Raw genomic sequence first — 19106 nt, 5'->3', positions numbered from 1 at the left:
AAAAAAAGTACAAATTGTGTAACTTGAAACTTTATTTTTAAAATATTCTGAGGTTTTTCAAGATTTTAACCACCATCTACCTCCCATGAATACATACATTTTTATCTTAAAATTATAGACCTTATTGCAGTACAAAACAAGAAACAATTCTAATCTAGCTAATCAAATTCCTCCAGTAAACAAACATGCTACAACCTGGAATCACCTAAACTAAAATTCTAGTTCTCTTTAGAAGATATTTATAGCCACCTCCCCCCTCCCAGAAAACCAAAGTAATTGATTCAATAACACTAATAGTTCTAGCATGCAGCAAACCATCATTTAACAACTGTTTAGTCTTCTTAACACAGACATGACTTTATTTTCATTCCTATAAAGTTTCCATAATAAGCTTGTACTGATAATAAAGGTAAATAAGTATTTCGTTACAGGTACTTCAAATAGCACTACAGTATATCTTTGACAAAATTTTTACAATTTTCCAACTTTCAATATGAAACAGCTTAAAAAGGCATGGGTCAAAAAAAAAAGTATAGTTGCATCACTTAGGCAAATAAAGTCTCATACAGTCATACAAGCACAACACTCAGAACTCTCCCTATTTAGGTTGGGAAAGAAGACATCTCCATCAAATAAAATTATATAAATAGCCTAAGCCCAAAATCCATAATTTCAGACATATTATGGAAATAACTCTTGAACTTTTATTCTTAGAAATTATAAACTAATTATTCCTTGATTTTATGTAATAGGTATGTTATTGAAGAGTTTTGTGTAAAGCAAATTCTGTAAACCATAGCTTGCTTGCACTGGAGAAACATTTCTCAAGGAAACATGAGAAAGTATTCTTGTGATTCTCCTTTGCTTTAGCAGAATGCCTCTCCTTAAAAACAGGCACATTTGTACATCACTGGGTATTATGTTGTCCTATTTCATCTCTGTAAATTAAACTCAAGTTACTTAAAATTCACTTGTGGTAAAAGCAAGCAGACCAAACCCCTTCCCCTTCCCACCCGCCCACCACCACAAGACAGTTCTTAGAATATAATGCAAAACTTACAACTGTTCATTTCAAAGAGGGTTTTTCACTATATTTGTATGCTAAGATAAATACTCACTTGTTCCTTTCACCTTAGAAACACAATCATTTCTTTTGTTACTAGAAAATGTCATTCCTAAAGATTTTTATAAACAATGGCACATGTGAAGGACAGTTTGTGATTTAAACTTTCTCATAGTTTATGACTAAATGAAATATTACCCAAATCATAATTCTGTTTAGCAAATGTATAACCAACTATGTTATTCCTATACAGGAATGATTACCTTACTAATCAAAATACAACTTAATAAGGATCAAAGTAACATTCCTTAGTATTTCTTGCAAAATTATAAAGGAATAAAAACTAAAACTACATATATTCAATGCCATTTGATCAAACCTAGAACAGATTCAGTTAAATCACAGAGCCACTCAATTAAAGAGGCATTAAAAGTTTTGCTAAAATAAATGTAAAAATCTTATTGAAATACATTTTTCTAGATGAGAATTTTGTGAATTACTGCTGTTAACTATTAACAAGCAAATAGATGAAATGCATTTATTCTTCTAAAAAGATAAAACTGTGTACATATTATTAAAAAAAATATGGCACTTGGAAAATATTCCTGGTGAATTATGATAAATGTGGATATAGCCTAGCCTCTCATATTTTTAAGTTTTTTGGGGAAAGACAATAACAGGACAAAAAAACCAAATCCTCATCCCTAAGGAAAAGGATATTAAACACACAATCCTAATCTATTAACTTTGAAAAGACTTATGAAAATAATGTTGTAAATTTCCCCATCCACTTTCACATTATATCTATATTTTTAAAACCTATATAAGAAAAAAAAATGTTTTCCAATGAAATTTGAGCTACAGGTGGACAAAATTTTGCTTTCATGTAACATAAAATACAGGGGCACTATTTGCTCCAAATAAAAGGCCATTTTTGCCTTTCAGTCTTTTGAGTGTGTGTGTACACACACACATATATATATATATATATATAAATATATATATTAAAGGAGACGGCATGTCTCAAGGAATAACTCCTTTCAAAAATAAGGTTGTGGGGCTGGAGATATAGCTCACTTGTAGAGTGCTTGCGTTGCATGCACAAGGCCCTGGGTTCAATCCCCAGCACCACAAACAAAAGGGGGGAAAAAAGATTGCTTGTGTAACAGGGACTTATAACTTCCAATATTATAAGTATGCTTATAATATTAAAATAAATGTTTATTTTATGACATTAAACCATGTTCTTCCTTTTAAAAATTAATTTGGCTGTTCCTAAAACATTGTATTAATGTTCTATGTATCTTGTCTCCTTACCACATAGGACAAGAAACTGCCTATGCAATCATTCAATATGCAGGGCTTTAGATAAAAATGTTTTAAAAGATCACCAGAGACAAGCATGTTGATGATTTTCAGTTACATAACTGAATCTAAGACAGCTATTTTCTCTTGTGGTCGTTCTTTAAAGTGAGTAAGTTGATGTCTCTTCCAGTGAGGCGCCTGTCTGAATGTTTTGCCACAAACTGAGCATTCAAATGGTTTCTGCCCTGCATGAATTAGATAATGTCTTTCCAGTTTAGATGGAGATCGGAAACTTTTACAACAAACACTGCATGGGTAAAGGAGGCCATCATTTCTCTCAGGCTGCCCTGAATAACTATAACAATGGTGGCTTTGCTCTGATTCCAAAAGTGCATTAGAAAGATAGGGTTGTCTGTTCCTACAATGGGTACCAAGAATGAAATCCTCTGATTCTGCCTTACCTTCTTTTTCAGATATCTGACCTGACTCTGAAACCTCATATTTTTGAAAGCCAAGAGACTGACATTGTTCAGAAGTATTACAGCTAACATTATCACCTTGTTGACTAAGAAATTTGTTCATATTTTCAAAATCTAGTTGGTAAAGAGAACTATATGCACCCTTTTCAATATGTGTTTCTTTATGTCTTTTTAAATGAGCTGACTGTCTAAAAGATTTCCCACAATCACTACAGGCAAAAGGCCTCTGTCCAGTATGAATTAAATAGTGTCTTTGTAGTTTGGATACAGAAGGAAAAACTTTCTCACATTTGTCACAAGGAAACATCTTATGTCCATTATGTATATTTTCACTTGGAACTGAAAAACCACACTGAAGCACTTCACAGTTATTAAAGAGTTCCTCACCTGATGAACCATAGATGGACAAGTCTTTATTATTCACTGAACTATCCATAGTTAATATGCTTTCTGTCATAAGGACATCTTTCAAATTTTTCCCCATATTTTGGCTCTGGAATTGCTTTTGCCAAGAAAATGGCAAAGTCAATATTTTCTTCTTTTTATTACCAACTGTTTTAAATGTTCCATGTTTGCCAAGAGAACCCACAAATGTTCTCTGGGCTTGTTCAGAGTTCTGCTCACCAGAAATTAGATCATTATTTTTCAAAAAACTGTTTTTAAATACCTTTTTCTCTGTTCGAAAGTTATCTAATTTTTTACCCCCAGCACGTCTAAGCTTGGCCAAGATTTTTTTAACAATGGTTTTATAGTTGTAGCTTCTTTTGAGCCTCCTTGGAATTTTGCCACCTCTGGCAGGAAAACACTTGTGTCCATTGAGAATCTGCTCTGATTCAAAACATTCTTCACACTCTGAACACTGAAAAGGGACAATATAAATAGAGTGGACATCAAGTGGATTATTCTCAGATTCACCCATATCGCCATTTTCAAAACCATCTTGCTTTGTATTTAATTTATTAGGCAGGGGGCATGATTCTGGACTCTTCACCTTTAATGAAAGAGTCTGAAAAGTCTTATTCCTAGTATGGATTTGTTTATGCTTCAGAAGTTTGCTTTGAATCTTAAATCCTTTTTGACAAAAACAACATTGAAAAGGTCTTTCTTCTGAATGTGTGAGTTGGTGGATTTTTAAATGAGTTGACTGTCGGAAAGATTTACTGCACAGGACACATTTAAAAGGCTTCTGACCAGTATGAATAAGTGCATGCCTATCAAGTTTTGATTGTGACGGAAACATCTTGCCACAGATTGTACATGCATGAATACTCTTTCTTCTCTTCGTTGTACTGTACGTGGGATCAGGCTTAGTGCATGAGTGTAATGCCCATCTCTCCTCGCTGGTAAAAGTGTTATACACTCCATATACTGGCTTTTCTTGCTTGGCCTCCAGCAATCTTCTGACCTGCTTAACATCATTCTGATAGGTTTCATTGTGAAGTTGCTGGTGCTTCACAAACGTCTTCAGATTTTTAAAGTGGCGTTGACAAATACTACATTTAAAAGGCAGATTATGAGTTAGCTGATGCCTCTCCAGATGAACTAGTTGTCTAAATGTTTTATGACAAACATCACATTCAAATGGTTTTTGACCAGTATGAATGAGATAATGTCTAGCCAGTTTTGATGGTGTTTCAAACTGCTTGAAGCAAATATTGCAAATATATGGCCTGTTTCTAGGCACTTTGTTGGCTTCTACACACTCCTGAATCTTTAGCATTTTAAAATCGTTTTCATCCATATTTTTCAGTAACACACTCTGATGAGCTCCATAGTGTTCTTAAACTTCAAATGTCTAAAAATAAAAAAAAAGTATTAAAATAAAATTCTTTATATTCATATGAAAATAAATTATGTTGTTTCCTTTGGCTGTAGATATTAAAGGTAAAGGAGAATTTAGATTCTTCTTGTGTTAAAAAGTAAATTAATCATTTTAGATAAATTCTTCAAAATCTTAATAGTACTTTCTTTTCACACATGAAGGTATGTTGCATATTAGAAGAAATATCTAACCACATATAACTTTTATTTAAATTATATTAAGTAGGTTTAATCAACATTTCATTGCTTTGTCGCTTTTTTTGCTTTGTCATTTTTCAAAAAATGGGCTAGAAAGGCAGTGTATGAAAATTAAAACATAATACTAGAATATGATGCATTTGCATTCAATTAGAGCACATATTGTAGACATGCTCTAAAAATGGACTGTAACTTATCAAAGTTACATTTCTTAGGCACACTAACTCTACTTTTAATTACTTCTTTAGATTAACAAAGGCAACATGGACAACTAGGAGAAAATTCTGGAAGACCTGGGTTCTAATCCTGAATTTTTTACTACATGAATCTTGGTGATGAGAAGTAAAGATTCCTTATCTGTAAAACAGGGAAATGTCTCATAGAATGACTATCACACTATGTTACTGTGCAAATCAACAGAGATAATGCATGTGAATGTGTTGGAAAACTTGAAGCAATATATTATAAGGTATTAGTTACCTTATAATACCTTATAAAATGAGGTATTATTTATCTTAATGCTAATCAAATTTTAAAATTTTATTCTTATCTCTTTAATTACATTTTAGGGTTTCTAACTAAGAGATTTACAGTTCTTTTTATTTCTCCTTTCCACTTTGTTATGGACTTCCCCCCAAAACAGTAGAGAAAAATGAAGCCAACAAATTGCATTCATGTATATTTATGAATAAGTCATTAATTGAATGTTGAAGATGGTTCACTTGTCAGGCAACATAATAAAAAGGTTATTCTGACCTCATAACATAAAAAATTCCTTCCATGTAAGACATATAAAAGTTTAAAGGCACTTGCACAATCATTGTACACACTATCTTTTTGAAAAGCCAATTTTCGGGGCTGAGGTTGCAGCTCAGCGGTAGAGCGCTCGCCTAGCATGTGCAAGGCCCTGAGTTCGATCCTTAGCACCACATAAAAATAAATAAATAAATAAAATAGAGGTATTGTGTCCAACTACAACTAAAAAGTAAATATTAAAAAAAAAAGAAGTTAATTTTCTTCTACTGCTACTACTACAATACTGCCTTGACATAGGGAGTCAGAGCCAAGCACAGTGGCTCTAGAGGCTAAGGCAGGAGGATAGTGAGTCCAAAACTAGCCTCAGCAACTCAGTGAGACCATGTGTCTATATAAAAAAGGGCTGTGCTGTGGCTCAGTGGTTAAGTGTCCCTGGTTCAATCACAGTTCAAAAAAAGCCAGAGATTTACCAAAAAGAAACAAACAAAAAAAAAATCACCAACACCAACAAAAGAACACAACTATGCCACCTCTCTTAGTCTAACGTATCTTCTAAAAAGTTGATCGCTCTACCAGAAACTCAGTGTTCTTTTGTCAACTGATTTGGCAAATGGCAAACATATATGCTATTTACTGTTTTCTCTTAGAAGATACCTTAAACACAAAATCAAATATACCCATGGTTATTTTCTTTAGCCATGTGAATTTAGAAATAGGGAAAATAAAATAAATGCTTTCTACTGGATGCTTTATCACAGTGTTTTTCAAACTGCAGGTCACTACTCATTATTCGACTTAAGTCGACTTATTGGATCATGATCAGCATCTTGTTTAAGAGTAGAAAGTACCAGAACACATCATATAGCAACGATAAACACTGTTTTGTGAAACATCTACAGGAAAAGGTGAAGAAGCCTGTGAAAGGGGCTGGGGATGCGGCTCAAGCGGTAGTGCGCTCGCCTGGCATGCGTACGGCCTGGGGTTCGATCCTCAGCACCACATACAAAGATGTTCTGTCCGCCGAAAACTGAAAAATAAATAATGAAATTCTCTCTCTTAAAAAAAAAAAAAAAAAAGTCTGTGAAAGCCCTTTCTAACATACTTCTTTGCACAACACTATACAGAGAAACCACCAATAATCTCCAATAAATCAATCACTTTCTTCAAAGTGGCCAAGAAATCTATTAGAATGATAAAGGTAGGGGCCCATGGGATAAGATAAAATTACTATGGAAAGCATCAGTGTCCAGTTTTTTCCACTTGTCCCATATTACCCCAAAATATTTATTAAAAAAAATCATCCAATTGGGGATAGGGTTGTGGCTCAGCGGAAAAGTGCCTGCCTCACATATGTGAGGCACTTGGTTTGATCTTTAGCACCACATAAAAATAAATAAAATTAAAAGTATAAAAAAAAATTTGTCTTTAAAAAAATCATCCAATTAGAGACCAAATGGAAAATGCCCCACAATTATGTGCAAAATAAAATCACTTGACCATAAGCTGCTATATTAATTTATAAAATATACCACACAGCCCACAATCAGTTGTTGGTGCTATGAGTAGGAACTGTCGCTACACTGAGCTAGAGAATTACAGGTGAACAACTTTCAAGATGCTGATAGTAAGAGTCGCAAGCATTAAAAGACATAAATCCAGTGAATTTAATTCGTATTGAGTCGTTAAGATGGTCCATCAGGACAATGACACAAAATGAAATTAATAATCAAGCCTTTACTCACATCAATAGTAAAAACAAATCACAAGTTCTTCAGTAGTCCCTCAAACAGAAGGACACTATGTGAGGGTTAAGTGGATATAATGCATAGCAGGGAATATTCTTGTCACAGAGGAGCTCCTAACAAAAGGCTCCTACCTCTTATGGATTGGTGGGCCAGGAGTGAAAGGACTGGAGTCAAACATGGAGAAAGGAGTGAACGGACTGGAGGCAAAAATGGAGAAAAGTGATTTGGCCACAGCATTCAACAGGAAGACCTCCAAATGGAGGCACCTGGACCAGGAAAGAAGTTATGGTAAGAACACAGCTAACAGGAGGGGAAAGGCAAGTTTGTGACTGCAACTTCTTCCAGGCAACTGCAACTTTTGCACTGTCCAGGCAATAAGTCTGGTATGGGAGGGCGGTTTTACCCCATGAAGCCATGAGGCAAAGCCTAACAATTGTCTACGGTCAATTAGAATTTTTAGGATTCTTTTTTTTTTGGCTGGTGGTGCCAGGGATTGAACCTAGGGCCTTGTGCATGGCAGGCAAACACTCTACCAACTGAGCTATATCCCCAGCTAGGCCTTAGTATTTTGGTCTGGAGCTGGGCTTCTAAATTCTCTTTGACTGCTTCTCCTTCCATTTAATAACTTTTTCTGGAACATACAGAAAAACTCAAAAATAACAATGACAAAACCCAAACTAGAACTAGAAGACAAACATTTCTGACTATAACAGGGATTGACTACCTATAGCTCCTGTGCCAAAACGGCTCTATGGTAGATAACCCATCACTAGCACTAAACACTAAGATTGGATACTGTTGTCATTTGCCTCCCAATCATGTGGGAAAGCACTTACTGGGAGCCCTATGTTGTTAGAGCCATTGGTGACAAGTGGTGATCTCATTCTCTATTTATAAGTAAAAGGTCAGGGATTTCCACACTCCAAATGCAATCCCCCATGTACTTATACAAGGATGCCCATGGAGTTCTAAATCCCATTTCTATTGATTTTCTGTTCTCTCTGCTGAATTTTTTTTTTTTTGGTCGATAACATAAAAAAATAAAAAAGCTAGGACTGTAATTTTATGTTAAAGGAAAACAAAACTAAACCGTAAATCTGATGAATGGTTTAACCCAAAAACTACCCTGACAAGAACAAAACATATCACGTTGGATGATTATAAATAAATAAATAAAATCCAATGCTGCCTCAAGATTTCAGGCTGAATTAACACATTAAAAAGACGTTAGGATATCACAAAAGTAAATGAATGAGAAACATAGCGACCTAAGGGAAAAGAGACTTAAGAGAAACACAACTTTCAGTAGGGGAATAATCTCTGGTGGCCTTTGCTTCTTCCTCACTAGTTTCGCTCCACTACTCCCTCCCTCGCCACTCTCTGGGCCTGGAACCCTCACCTTTCCCTCCCAGTGGGACTACACTAAACAAAGAACCCTGACGACTAGTTCTCAGCCTAAACGCCCACAACCAATGAGCACCTAGGGGTGACTCGAGCCAAGAAACTATACACCTGGAAAGGCAGGGCAAGGATGAAAACTCCTCTGAGGGTAGTCAGGAAAAAGAAAATAAATAAATAAAACCGTCTGCGACTCTACCCACAGAGGGGGGTTTGGGGGGAAGCCTCCCCTCCTTACCTTCCTCCTAAGAGATTCCCGCTCCCAGTGAAACAAACTCAATAGGCAGGGAAGTGGGAAATGAAGCTGAGGGGTGCTGTGGTCGTGGCACCCTGCTCTGGGTCCCCGGGCACCTTGATGGCATTTAGGCGGGCCTGACCCTCCCTGGGATTTACTACACCTCACACCCGGGTTCCTGAAGTCCTCCTCACGCACCTGGAGCCGGCAAGGGCCCAGCAGCCGCGCACCTCAAGGAGCGAGGGCAGCAAGCGCACGTCCGCAGGGTCTGCGCGGCGTCTGACTGAGCGCGCAGGCGCGGCACGCAGGCGCGCCCCAAGATGCGGTCCGGCTGGAAACAGGTTCCTCCTATCTCTGGGCCGCTCGCCGGTTCTGGAAACCCGGATTCCAGAAGTGCGCTCCCAATCCCAGCGTTTGTCGCCTGCAAATGGGAGGGTGCATTTTCCATCTTGTTATGAAATCACAACTAGGGAGGGAAACCCTGTAATCAGGCTAGAAGGCTCAAGGCCTGGAAACGAGAGTCGTCAGCTCCCTGGATTAGCCCTCTGAAATGCAGAGGACTGATAAACAAACCGTGTTTTTGTGTGTGTGCCAGGTCTGTCCCCAGCGCTCTCCGTACGTGAGCGTTGTGCTCAGACATAACTTCACTGTGGGCTCTACCAATGGCCTGCCAGCTGCAGACCTTGTTGGCCTCGCTGTGCCTCATTCATTTGATATATTTTAGACGTCTGTAATATATAAAACCCTAGTCTCTTAAGAGGCCCCGATAATTAGATAAAATGCATGTAAACTGCTCAGGATAATTACTGGTGTGTAATAGGTCCTCAAAGAACTATTATTTATTAATTTTTATGTTGATTAGAACAACTTTATGAAGTTCACTACTGTTTCCCAAATTACAGATATTTCAACAATATCCATTTTATGTGGACACAAGGGCCAAATATTGTTGCACAGTTAACAGACCAAGGTGGCACATTATAGCTAAATAAGATGCTAAGATGTTGACTAAAGATTTTGAGTACAAAGGCATTGCAGAAGAATTTATTGTCAGTTTTTACAGGTTCTGACTATAATCCTCTCATCTTGAGACAAGGAAGTGAGATTAAATATCAAGCAAACTTTTCCAGCTGGACACATCTTTTTGCATTACTTTCCAACGACCATTAACATAACAACAACAACAAAGTTAGTTTCTAATGTTAGTATACTTTCCTCTTGGGATGGGGAGATAATTAAGCTAATGAAAAGCAAATCTGTACTTTGGATATAGTACATAAGAAATGACCAATAGTAAATAAGCCTTTGCTTCTGACATAAGAACCTTGAAGGAATCAGATTTGTAAAATTGCTTTTTTTTAAAATTTTTAATTTTTTTTTTTACTTGTTGATGGGACTTTATTTTATTTTATTTATTTACGTAGATGTGGTGCTAAGAATCGAACTCAGTGCCTCACATGTGCTGGGAAAGTACTCTATCACTGAGCCACAACCTCAGCCCTTTTAATTTTATTTTTTTGTATATGTAAATGGACAAGAATGCTTTTATTTTATTTGTTTATTTTTATGTGGTGCTGAGGATCAAACCAAGTGCCTCACGCAATCTAGGCAAGCACTCTGCCACTGAGCAACAGCCCCAGCCCAGAAATTGCTTTTTCCAATAGTCACTTCCTCCAACAAAAACATGTATGCAGAAGGAAAAGGAAGGACTGTTCAGGTGTTCCAGATGCCAATCCTGGGGTAGGGATGCTGTTAGTTCATACAACCCCTGGAGGCTTGCTCCATTCTGTACTTTCTCCTGGAGAACTCAGCTTAATCAAATCGTGCAAATAAACAATTGAAGACTCCACCAGCCACATAAATCCTTAGGAGAGATAACCAGGCCCTGAGAGAATGCTACTTGAAATTGTAGACCAAAGGAGGGTAGGATTAGTTCTTTATTCATTCCCTTCAAACAAATAGGCCTTTGCACCAAAAGCCTGAGAATAGAGTGTGGATAGCAGTTAGAACTTAGATAAGTTATTCTCCAAGGCCACATATCCCATATGATATCCTTTCCCATTTATTCTTAGAGCTAATTTGGAAGCCTCCTATTTAAAAAAAAAAAAAGGAAGAACTAATGTAAATAAGAGACATCAAGGAAGATTTTATTGAATAGGTGACATTTGAATTTGCACTTAGGGATGGATAGAATACAGATAAATAGAAAATGTGGGGTCAGGACTGAACATGGGAGGCAGAGAAATAGGATGAAAAACAAGGGAGTGTGACAAGGAAAAATAAAAGGACATGACAGATGTTTTGATTAGTAACTTATGTCTGTTACTTACTATTTCAGTCCTTATAAGTTATTTAACCTTCCTGAGGCTCAGTTTCCTCATCTGTCAAACAGAGACTTATTTACTTCTTCAGTGACATATACTGAATATGAAAGATTCACTTCTAGGTATATAAAGATGAGGCAATAAGGCTTTTGACCTTAAAGTGGGGTTCAGCTCATAGGAGAGAACAGCGTACAGACAAACAAGTACAAGAGATCTTATGTACAGAGTGGTTTGGGTGAAATAACATCTAAATCTTCCTGAGAGCTTATAGTGAAGATGGCCCCTGACCTTAGGCTTCATTCATCCTTCCTTCCATCCATCCTAAATATATTTTATTAAGCATGTCCTGTGTTCCAAGTTCTATTCTAAGCACTACGGATAGAGTAACAGACAAAATACAAAGTCCAAAGTCTCTGTATTAGTAGATCTTATATTCTACTAAGGAAGTGCACAAATTAGATGAGTGAAATAGATAATATGTTTAACATTGATAAGAATTGAAGAAAAAAAGTAATGTACAGAAATGAGCTATAAAAATTTTGCAGTATGGATTGTTGGCATTTTAGAATTTGGTCAGAAACGGCCTTACTAAGAAGTTCTGTGATTTTTTAAAATTTGAAACCTGCTGGAAATGAGAGATCCTCCCCTACCTATGAGAGATGGTAGGAGATAGGACTACACTGAGTAGGAACTTGTTTAGTAGACAATAGTGTGTGCTTTAGGGAGATAGTTGGGGAAAGGAAGAGACTATTCTAAAAACAGAAGACAGTGAAAGAAAACACTACAAATAGGAAACTATGAATAGTTTGGAATTGCTGGAGTATGAAATGCAGGTCAGGGGAGAGGGAAATGGCAGGAAGAGATTCATTCAACCAACAATTTGACACGAATACTACTTAACAGACTTTGTGTAAGAAGCTACAAAAGGCCTTCTATACAAAGGTTTTCTTCTATTTTCTTTTTCTATATGTTATGAAAGATAATTGTACTTGAAAGCAACCTATAAATGCATCTTTTATAGCATTTTTAATACTATAAAGGCAGAATTTTTGAAATTGAGTTTACATGCTGTGAAAGCTGTCTTCTGCCCTCAAGTAACAGGCCTGGCAGGGAGGTTCCATCCTACCTCTCTAATCTTTCCTTTTTTCTCTCCCTCATCCTTCTGTGGAGCAACCAATACTATCATCTGTTTGCCTCCTGCAGATATCTATCCAAGTCTGCACCCCTCAAATGTCAGCTTCTACCCCCAAGCAATTGTCAAAGAATTTTTCCAACAAAGAGAGCTTTCCATTTATAAGAAGATTTTTATATATACTTCCTCAAGAAAAATATTTGCAGCCTCTTGCACATTTTGCTACAACTTCTGAGGGTCTTATGGCATTGGGATGAGGTAGAAAAGTGTGGGGGGGTGAGTAGAGAATTAATTGAGATCAAAAGATGAAGATCAGTTTGGCTATATTTTATTTAGGCCAATTGGACCAACTCCACTTACAGGCTAGTCCCAGTTTCCTAAATACTTCCTGGAAATTTCTAAAGCTCCTTTGCTGATAATTAAATTTCTGGGTCTAGTTAGGTGTTTGGATTGTCCCACCCATCCCCCATCCCACTTCCCAAGTGTCCCTAGTTCAAATTCCGTAACCCTCAGTTTCCAAAGTTTCCTAAAAAGAAGGCAAGATCCCCAACATAAGGGTTTGACCCTTTTGTTTACTCTTAGAATCAGAGCCAACCTCTTGACCTTTCATCAAATAGCCCTTTGACTGCTTTAAATTCAGGGTGTATATAATCTTTGCTGCTTATTTTAAAAGGGACATACTTTTCTTTTCCTCTTCATCTTCTCCCCCTTCCTAACCTAGGGGGTGGGGAACAAGATTACCTTCACAGGAAGGAAAGATCTAGGAAGTGACTATCTCTCAAATTAACAAGTGAATTTTGGCACACTAGCAGGGCCAGCTGGGATCCCTGGTCAGGGCATACCTGGAATGTAGCCTTTGAATAGCTTCTTTAAAAGCCATCTGTTTTTCCTGCTGGGGACAATCACAGCCTCTGGGACAGGAGTCCCCTATGTTTCTCCTTTGCTAGCAAAGCAATAAAACTTCTTTTTCTTTTTTCTCAAAACTGTGTCCTCATTTTTACATTGGCATGAATTGGCATCAGGGCAAAAACCAAGGTTTCAGTAATAGATACAGTCTATCAAAAAGCATCTGTCTTCACAAGAGCCAGAACATGTCATTTTCCTTCTCAGATGCCACCCACAAATAGGACAGTGGGTTTGGTTATTTTATTAATTTTTACTTATTTATTATTTAGTTGACACTTAAAATTGTACATATTTGGGGGTACCATGTGATGTTCCCATGTTTGGGTATTGTATAATGTTCAAATCAAAGTAAGTGTATTTATCCTCTCAAGCAGTAGTCATTTCTTGGGAGTGAAAACATACAAAATTCTTCTCATTGTTTTGAAACATGCAACCCATTATCATTTTCTATAGTCAACCTTCTGTACAGTGGCACCAGAAATTATTTCTCCTACTGTTATTATCAGGGTGTCTAGTTGGGGTCCAGGTCCTTAGTGTTCCTAACAAAGAATTGATCAAGATGTGCACTATTTAGCAGGCAAAGGACAGTAATTTATTGACTCTTATATGCTGAGCTGTGAGGTGTTCTCTTCCCTATATGGACCTGATTGAACACCATACTCCATTTGCCCCCAATGCTTACCTTATGATACCTGATTAGAATAATGTCCAATTTCCCCTATTGGTCATTTTAAAATACCTAACCTGTGGCAGGAGTTGTCATGGTGATAAATCCTCAGTGATGGGAATTGTTATGGTAATGGGTCTTATAAAAGTAGACAAGACTCTCTGTCTTGTTATCTAGGGGTATCCTTCTTATACCCTGCCTCTGCCATCTTGGTGACCCTGAACTCCTACCTAACACTGCCTAGTTGTTATTTAACACCCATTGATCAGCCTTCTCCAGTTTCACCTTCCCTTATTTTCTGCAGCCTCTAGTACTCTCAGCTTTGATGAAGTCAATTTTTTTTATATTCCACCTAGGAGTGAGATAACATGGTTCTTGTCTTTCTGCATCTGACTTGGTTTAAAAGAACAACCTCTAGTTCCATCCATGTTGTTGTAAATGGTAGCATTTCATTATTTTTATGGCTGAATAAAATTTCTTTGTGCACATATGCCAGATTTTCTTTATCCATCCTCAGTTGATGGACATTAGGTTGTTTCCATCTCTTGGCTATTGTGAATAGTATTGCAGTGCACAAGGGAGTACATTTCTCTTTGACATGTGGATTTCATTTTCTTTGGATATACACCCAGTACTGGGATCACTGGATCCTGTGGTAGCTCTACTTTTTATTTTTGGAGGAACTTCCATATACTGCTTTCCACATACTAATTTGCATCCGCATGGACAGTGAATGTATTCTTTTTCCCACATCTTTGCCTGCAATTAGCTTTTGACTTTCTAACTGAAGTAAGGAGATTTTGCTTTGCATTTCCCTGATGATGTTGGGCAATTTTTTCCCACATATCTGACATTTGTATATTTTCTTTTGAGAAATGTTTCTTCAGATCTTTTGCACATTAGTAGTAGTAATTTTTTTTAACAAATATTTCTCTTATTATATACACTATATTTTCATTCTGTTGATTATTCCTTTTCTGTGCAGAAGTTTTTTTAGCTTGATGAAATCCTATTTGTCTACTCTTTGTTTTTGTTTTCTGTGTTTTTCAAATCTTATACCCCCACCCTCACACCAAATTCTTCTCCTTCCAATGTTTTGAAATGGTTCTCCTATATTTTCTTCTTGTAGTTTCATATTTTCAGGTCTTTAATCCATTTGAATTGACTTTGTATTTTTTTAATATGATGAGAATGATTTAGTTCCATTCTGCTATGTGGGATTTCTAATTTTCCTGGGACCACTTTGGGAAGAGACTGGCCTTTACCCAATGCATGTTCTTAATGCAGCTAATCAGTTGTTTGTAGATGGGTAAGTTTACTTCTAAATTCTATCTGTCTCATTGATCTATATGTCTCTTGTGTCAATATTATTTAGTTTTTATTAGGGCAGCTTTGTAGTATATTTTGAAATACTGCCTGCTGCTTTGTTCTTTTTGCTTAAGATAACCTTGGCTATTTGCTTTTGGGGGGTTCTATAGAAATTTTAGGATTTTTTTAATTCTGTGAAAAATGTTTTAAATATTTTGATGAATATTACATTAAATCTGTTAATCTCTTTGGGTGGTATGAACACTTTTAACAATATTGATTCTTCTAGTTCATGATTATGCCTTTCCATTTTTTGATGTCACCTTTGATTTCTTGTATTAATATATTTTAATTTTTTGTGTGTGAGGGTACCAGGGCTTGAACTCAGGGGCACTCAACCACTGAGCCACAGCCTCAGCCCTATTTTGTATTTTATTTAAAGACAGGGTCTTACTGAGTTGCTTAGTGCCTCACTTTTGCTGAGGCTGGCTTTGAACTCACAATCTTCCTGTCTCAGCCTCCAGAGCTGCTGGGATTACAGGTATGCTCCACTGCGCCCTGCTTATTTTATAGTTTTTGTGTGTGTGTGTGTGTGTGTGTGTGTGTGTGTGTGTGTGTGTGTGGTGCTGAGGATTGAACCCAGAGCCTTGTGCATTCAAGGGAAGCACTCTACCAACTGAGCTATGTCCCCAGTCCTAATTTATAGTTTTTATTGTAGAACTATTTCATATCTTTGGGAAATTTATTTCAGTTTATTTTCTAGCTATTGAAGATGGGATTGTTTCCTTGATTTATTTTTCAGATAATTTACTATTGGCATATAGAATTGCTACTGATATTTGTTTGTTAATTTTATATCTTGCAACTTTACTGAATTTGTTTACTAGTTCTATTTTTTTTTTTTTTGTATATGTATGTGTGGAGTCTTTTGTATCCTGTCGTCAGCAAACAGTGGCAATTTGACTCCTGCCTTCCTTTAACTATTTGAATATCCTTTATTTCTTTTGCCTATTGCTTTGGCTCAGACTTCCAGTAATATGCTGAATTAAAGTAATCCTTGTCTTTTTTTTTTTTTTGGTCTTTTTGGGGGTCTTTTTCCAGAACTTAAAGGGAAAAATTTCAGCTTTTGCTCACTCAGTATGATGTTGGCTGTGGGCTTGTTATGTAACAGCCTTAATTATACTATGGTGTTTCTTCTACACCTAATTTGTTCAGCATTTTTATCATAAAGGGAAGTTAAATTTTAGCATATACTTTTCTGCATCTAGTTAGACGATCATGTGGTTTTTGTCCTTTATTTTTTTGATGTGGTGGATCACATTTATTGATTTGCATATGTTGAATCATTTTGGACTCTTGTATATATTTATGTGTTTATATATAATTTCTATTTCTTCATGATTCAATCTTGGTAAGGTATATATGTCTAGGAAATTATCTATTTTTCTAGGTTACCAAATTTGTTGTGTATATAAATTCCAAAGTTTCAAAATGTTTCTAGTGTCCGCTAGATTCCAGGAGCAATTATGTGAGATGTTACTGTTTTCCTATTTAAGGCCTAGCTTCCTAATTAGGTAGTCACAGTTTAGAAGTAATGGCTTTTCTTAAAGGTCCCAGGGCTCTTTTAGTCATGGTCAAGGGGTTTTGGTAGGTAGATATTTAAACTTGGGTAGCTGATTTGTGTGTGTGTGTGTGTGTGTGTGTGTGGTGCTGGGGATTGAACTGAGGACCTTGTGATGTGAGGCAAGCACTCTACCAACTGAGCTATATCCCCAGCCCCAGGTAGCTGAATTTTATCTCCTGCACTGCCAACTCTGCACTTAGAGGTTCCTTCACCTCTAACTCTAAATAGTCCTCTAAGTTTTTCCTCCCCTTGAATAACTTTTTTAAGAACAAGGAGTGGAGAGAATTTTTCAGGTTTTCATAGGAAGTTATGAACTTCTATAATCTCTTGCTTTAAGTTTCTCCTATACCAACTTGATCCAACAAGCATGATTTTTTTCAAGTGGCTTCTCAACAGCAACGTGGAAACGTTTGTTGCTAAAGCCTCTTAAAATTTCACACAAATGCAAAGGTCATTTCTCCTTCCAATTATAACATTGTCAAAAACCTGACTTACAAATCCAGACAGTTTACCACACTGCCAAATAGTTAGGCATTTAGTTACCCACAGTACCCCAAGAGATGCATTGGTAGCTTAAAGATCAAAAAAATTCCTGGTCTGAATCAGAGAAACAATTATTTTCTGCATCCCAACTGCAACACCTCTAATATTTTAGGGTGATACAAAATCCTTTTTCTGAGTTACCTAAAAATGTGTACACAGTAGGTTTCTTATGGAATGTGGTATTCAGTAAGGGTCATAGTAGGCAATCTCAAATTCATAGTCTAATCTGTAAGGGACCTTGTCTCAGTAAAAGCAGCTGTCACGATAGGAACTTTTAATCAGTCCAGTAAAGAGTTGAATGTGCCTTCCCCCACCCCTCCAAAAAAAGATACATTTAAGTCCTAACCTTGGGAATCTTTGTATATGTAACAAGGATTTCAATATGAAATCATCTTGGGCTTACAGTGAACAATAAATCCAATGAAACACGTCCTCGTAAGAACAAGAATAGACACACAGAAATGTGCAGAGAAGGCATTATGAAGACAGAGACAGAGATTGGAGTTATATAATCGAAAGCCCAGGAATTCCTGGACTACCAGAAGCCAAAGAGTCAAGGAAGGACTCTTCCTTGGAACCGTCAGAGGAAGCACAGCCCTGCTCCACCTCATTTGGAATTTTAGCCTCTAAAACATTAAAAAAAAATTATATTGAACTACCTATTTTGTAGTACTTTGTTATGGCAGCACTAGAACACTAATGAAAATTCAAATATTCTTATTTATTACCTTGAAAAACATTTATGGAACATTTATCATGTACAAGATAGACAAAGTGAAAGTCCTTGTTTTCATGAATCCTGTAATTTGATAGGGATGGAGATAGGAAAGAGAAAATAAGCAAAATAAATAAAAAGATAATTTCTTTTTCTGTTTTTATAGCAGTGCTAGGGATTGAAGCCAGGGCCTTGCTCATGCTAGGCAAGTACTCTATCTCTGAGCTATTCCTTCACTCTCTTGAACAAGATAATTTCTTATGGTAATAGGGACCACAAAGACGGTGATTTGAGAGACTACTGGGGTTGTTTAGGGAATTCTTTAAATTAAGTGGTCAGGGAGGAAAGTCACTGAGGAGATAACATTTGAGCTGAAACTTGAATACAGAGAAAGAGCCAGTGATGTGAAGATCAATCAGCGGGAAGAGTGTTGCATGCAGATGTTACAGCAAGTGCAAGGACCTGCAGGTAAGATTCACTTGTGTCTGAGGAAGAGGAAGGAGGCCAGTGGCTCAAGAACGGTGAGACAGGAAAAAGTGGTACTAAATGCAAGGAGCTCAGAGCATGACAGAGGTCAGATTTTGTGCAGCCTTGTAAACCACAGTAAATAATTATTTGAGATGCAATGGGAAGCCCTTGGAAGGCTTGGAAGGAAAAATGATCTGATCTGTATTTTTAAATGAACTCTACTGCTGCCATATTGGAGTTAATTGAAGGGATATGGAGGATTTGTATTGCATCGACTTAGCCGAAGACATCAACTGATCCTGTGGGACATACCCTCAACAGTGTTGGAGGATTACAGGTAGTGTGAGACTGGCTGAGTTTTCAGTCCATCCTCATAGATTCTGGTTTATTCTTACAGATTCAGTTGGTGCTTGTATCTC

At 36.8% G+C, this 19106-nt stretch overlaps 1 protein-coding gene and 1 non-coding gene across 7 annotated transcripts; both read right to left on the bottom strand.

Moving 5' to 3' along the window:
- Positions 1 to 14: 14 nt before the first annotated feature.
- Znf770 (zinc finger protein 770) lies at positions 15 to 9322 on the bottom strand. Of its 6 annotated transcripts, XM_078049866.1 has the most exons (4): positions 9199 to 9318; positions 7499 to 7633; positions 6583 to 6649; positions 15 to 4642 (listed from the first exon to the last, which is right to left on the bottom strand). In XM_078049866.1, exon 4 carries the CDS (start codon positions 4586 to 4588, stop codon positions 2483 to 2485), a length of 2106 nt encoding a protein of 701 aa, XP_077905992.1. In that variant the 5' UTR covers positions 4589 to 4642; positions 6583 to 6649; positions 7499 to 7633; positions 9199 to 9318; the 3' UTR covers positions 15 to 2482. The 6 variants fall into 6 exon arrangements, with proteins under 6 accessions (XP_077905992.1, XP_013219141.1, XP_077905993.1 ...); XM_013363687.4 differs by lacking the exon at positions 6583 to 6649; XM_078049867.1 differs by lacking the exon at positions 7499 to 7633 and having other exon boundaries at positions 9199 to 9299.
- On the bottom strand, positions 7846 to 7918 carry Trnag-gcc (transfer RNA glycine (anticodon GCC)). Its single transcript has one exon. It is a non-coding gene; the product is annotated as a tRNA-Gly (tRNA).
- Positions 9323 to 19106: the final 9784 nt, after the last annotated feature.

This window comes from Ictidomys tridecemlineatus, chromosome 5, assembly GCF_052094955.1.
Source record: "Ictidomys tridecemlineatus isolate mIctTri1 chromosome 5, mIctTri1.hap1, whole genome shotgun sequence".
Classification (NCBI taxonomy): domain Eukaryota; kingdom Metazoa; phylum Chordata; class Mammalia; order Rodentia; family Sciuridae; genus Ictidomys; species Ictidomys tridecemlineatus.
The sequence above is the reverse complement of the archived record's forward strand: the minus strand, read 5'-3'. Positions and strand labels throughout refer to the sequence as shown.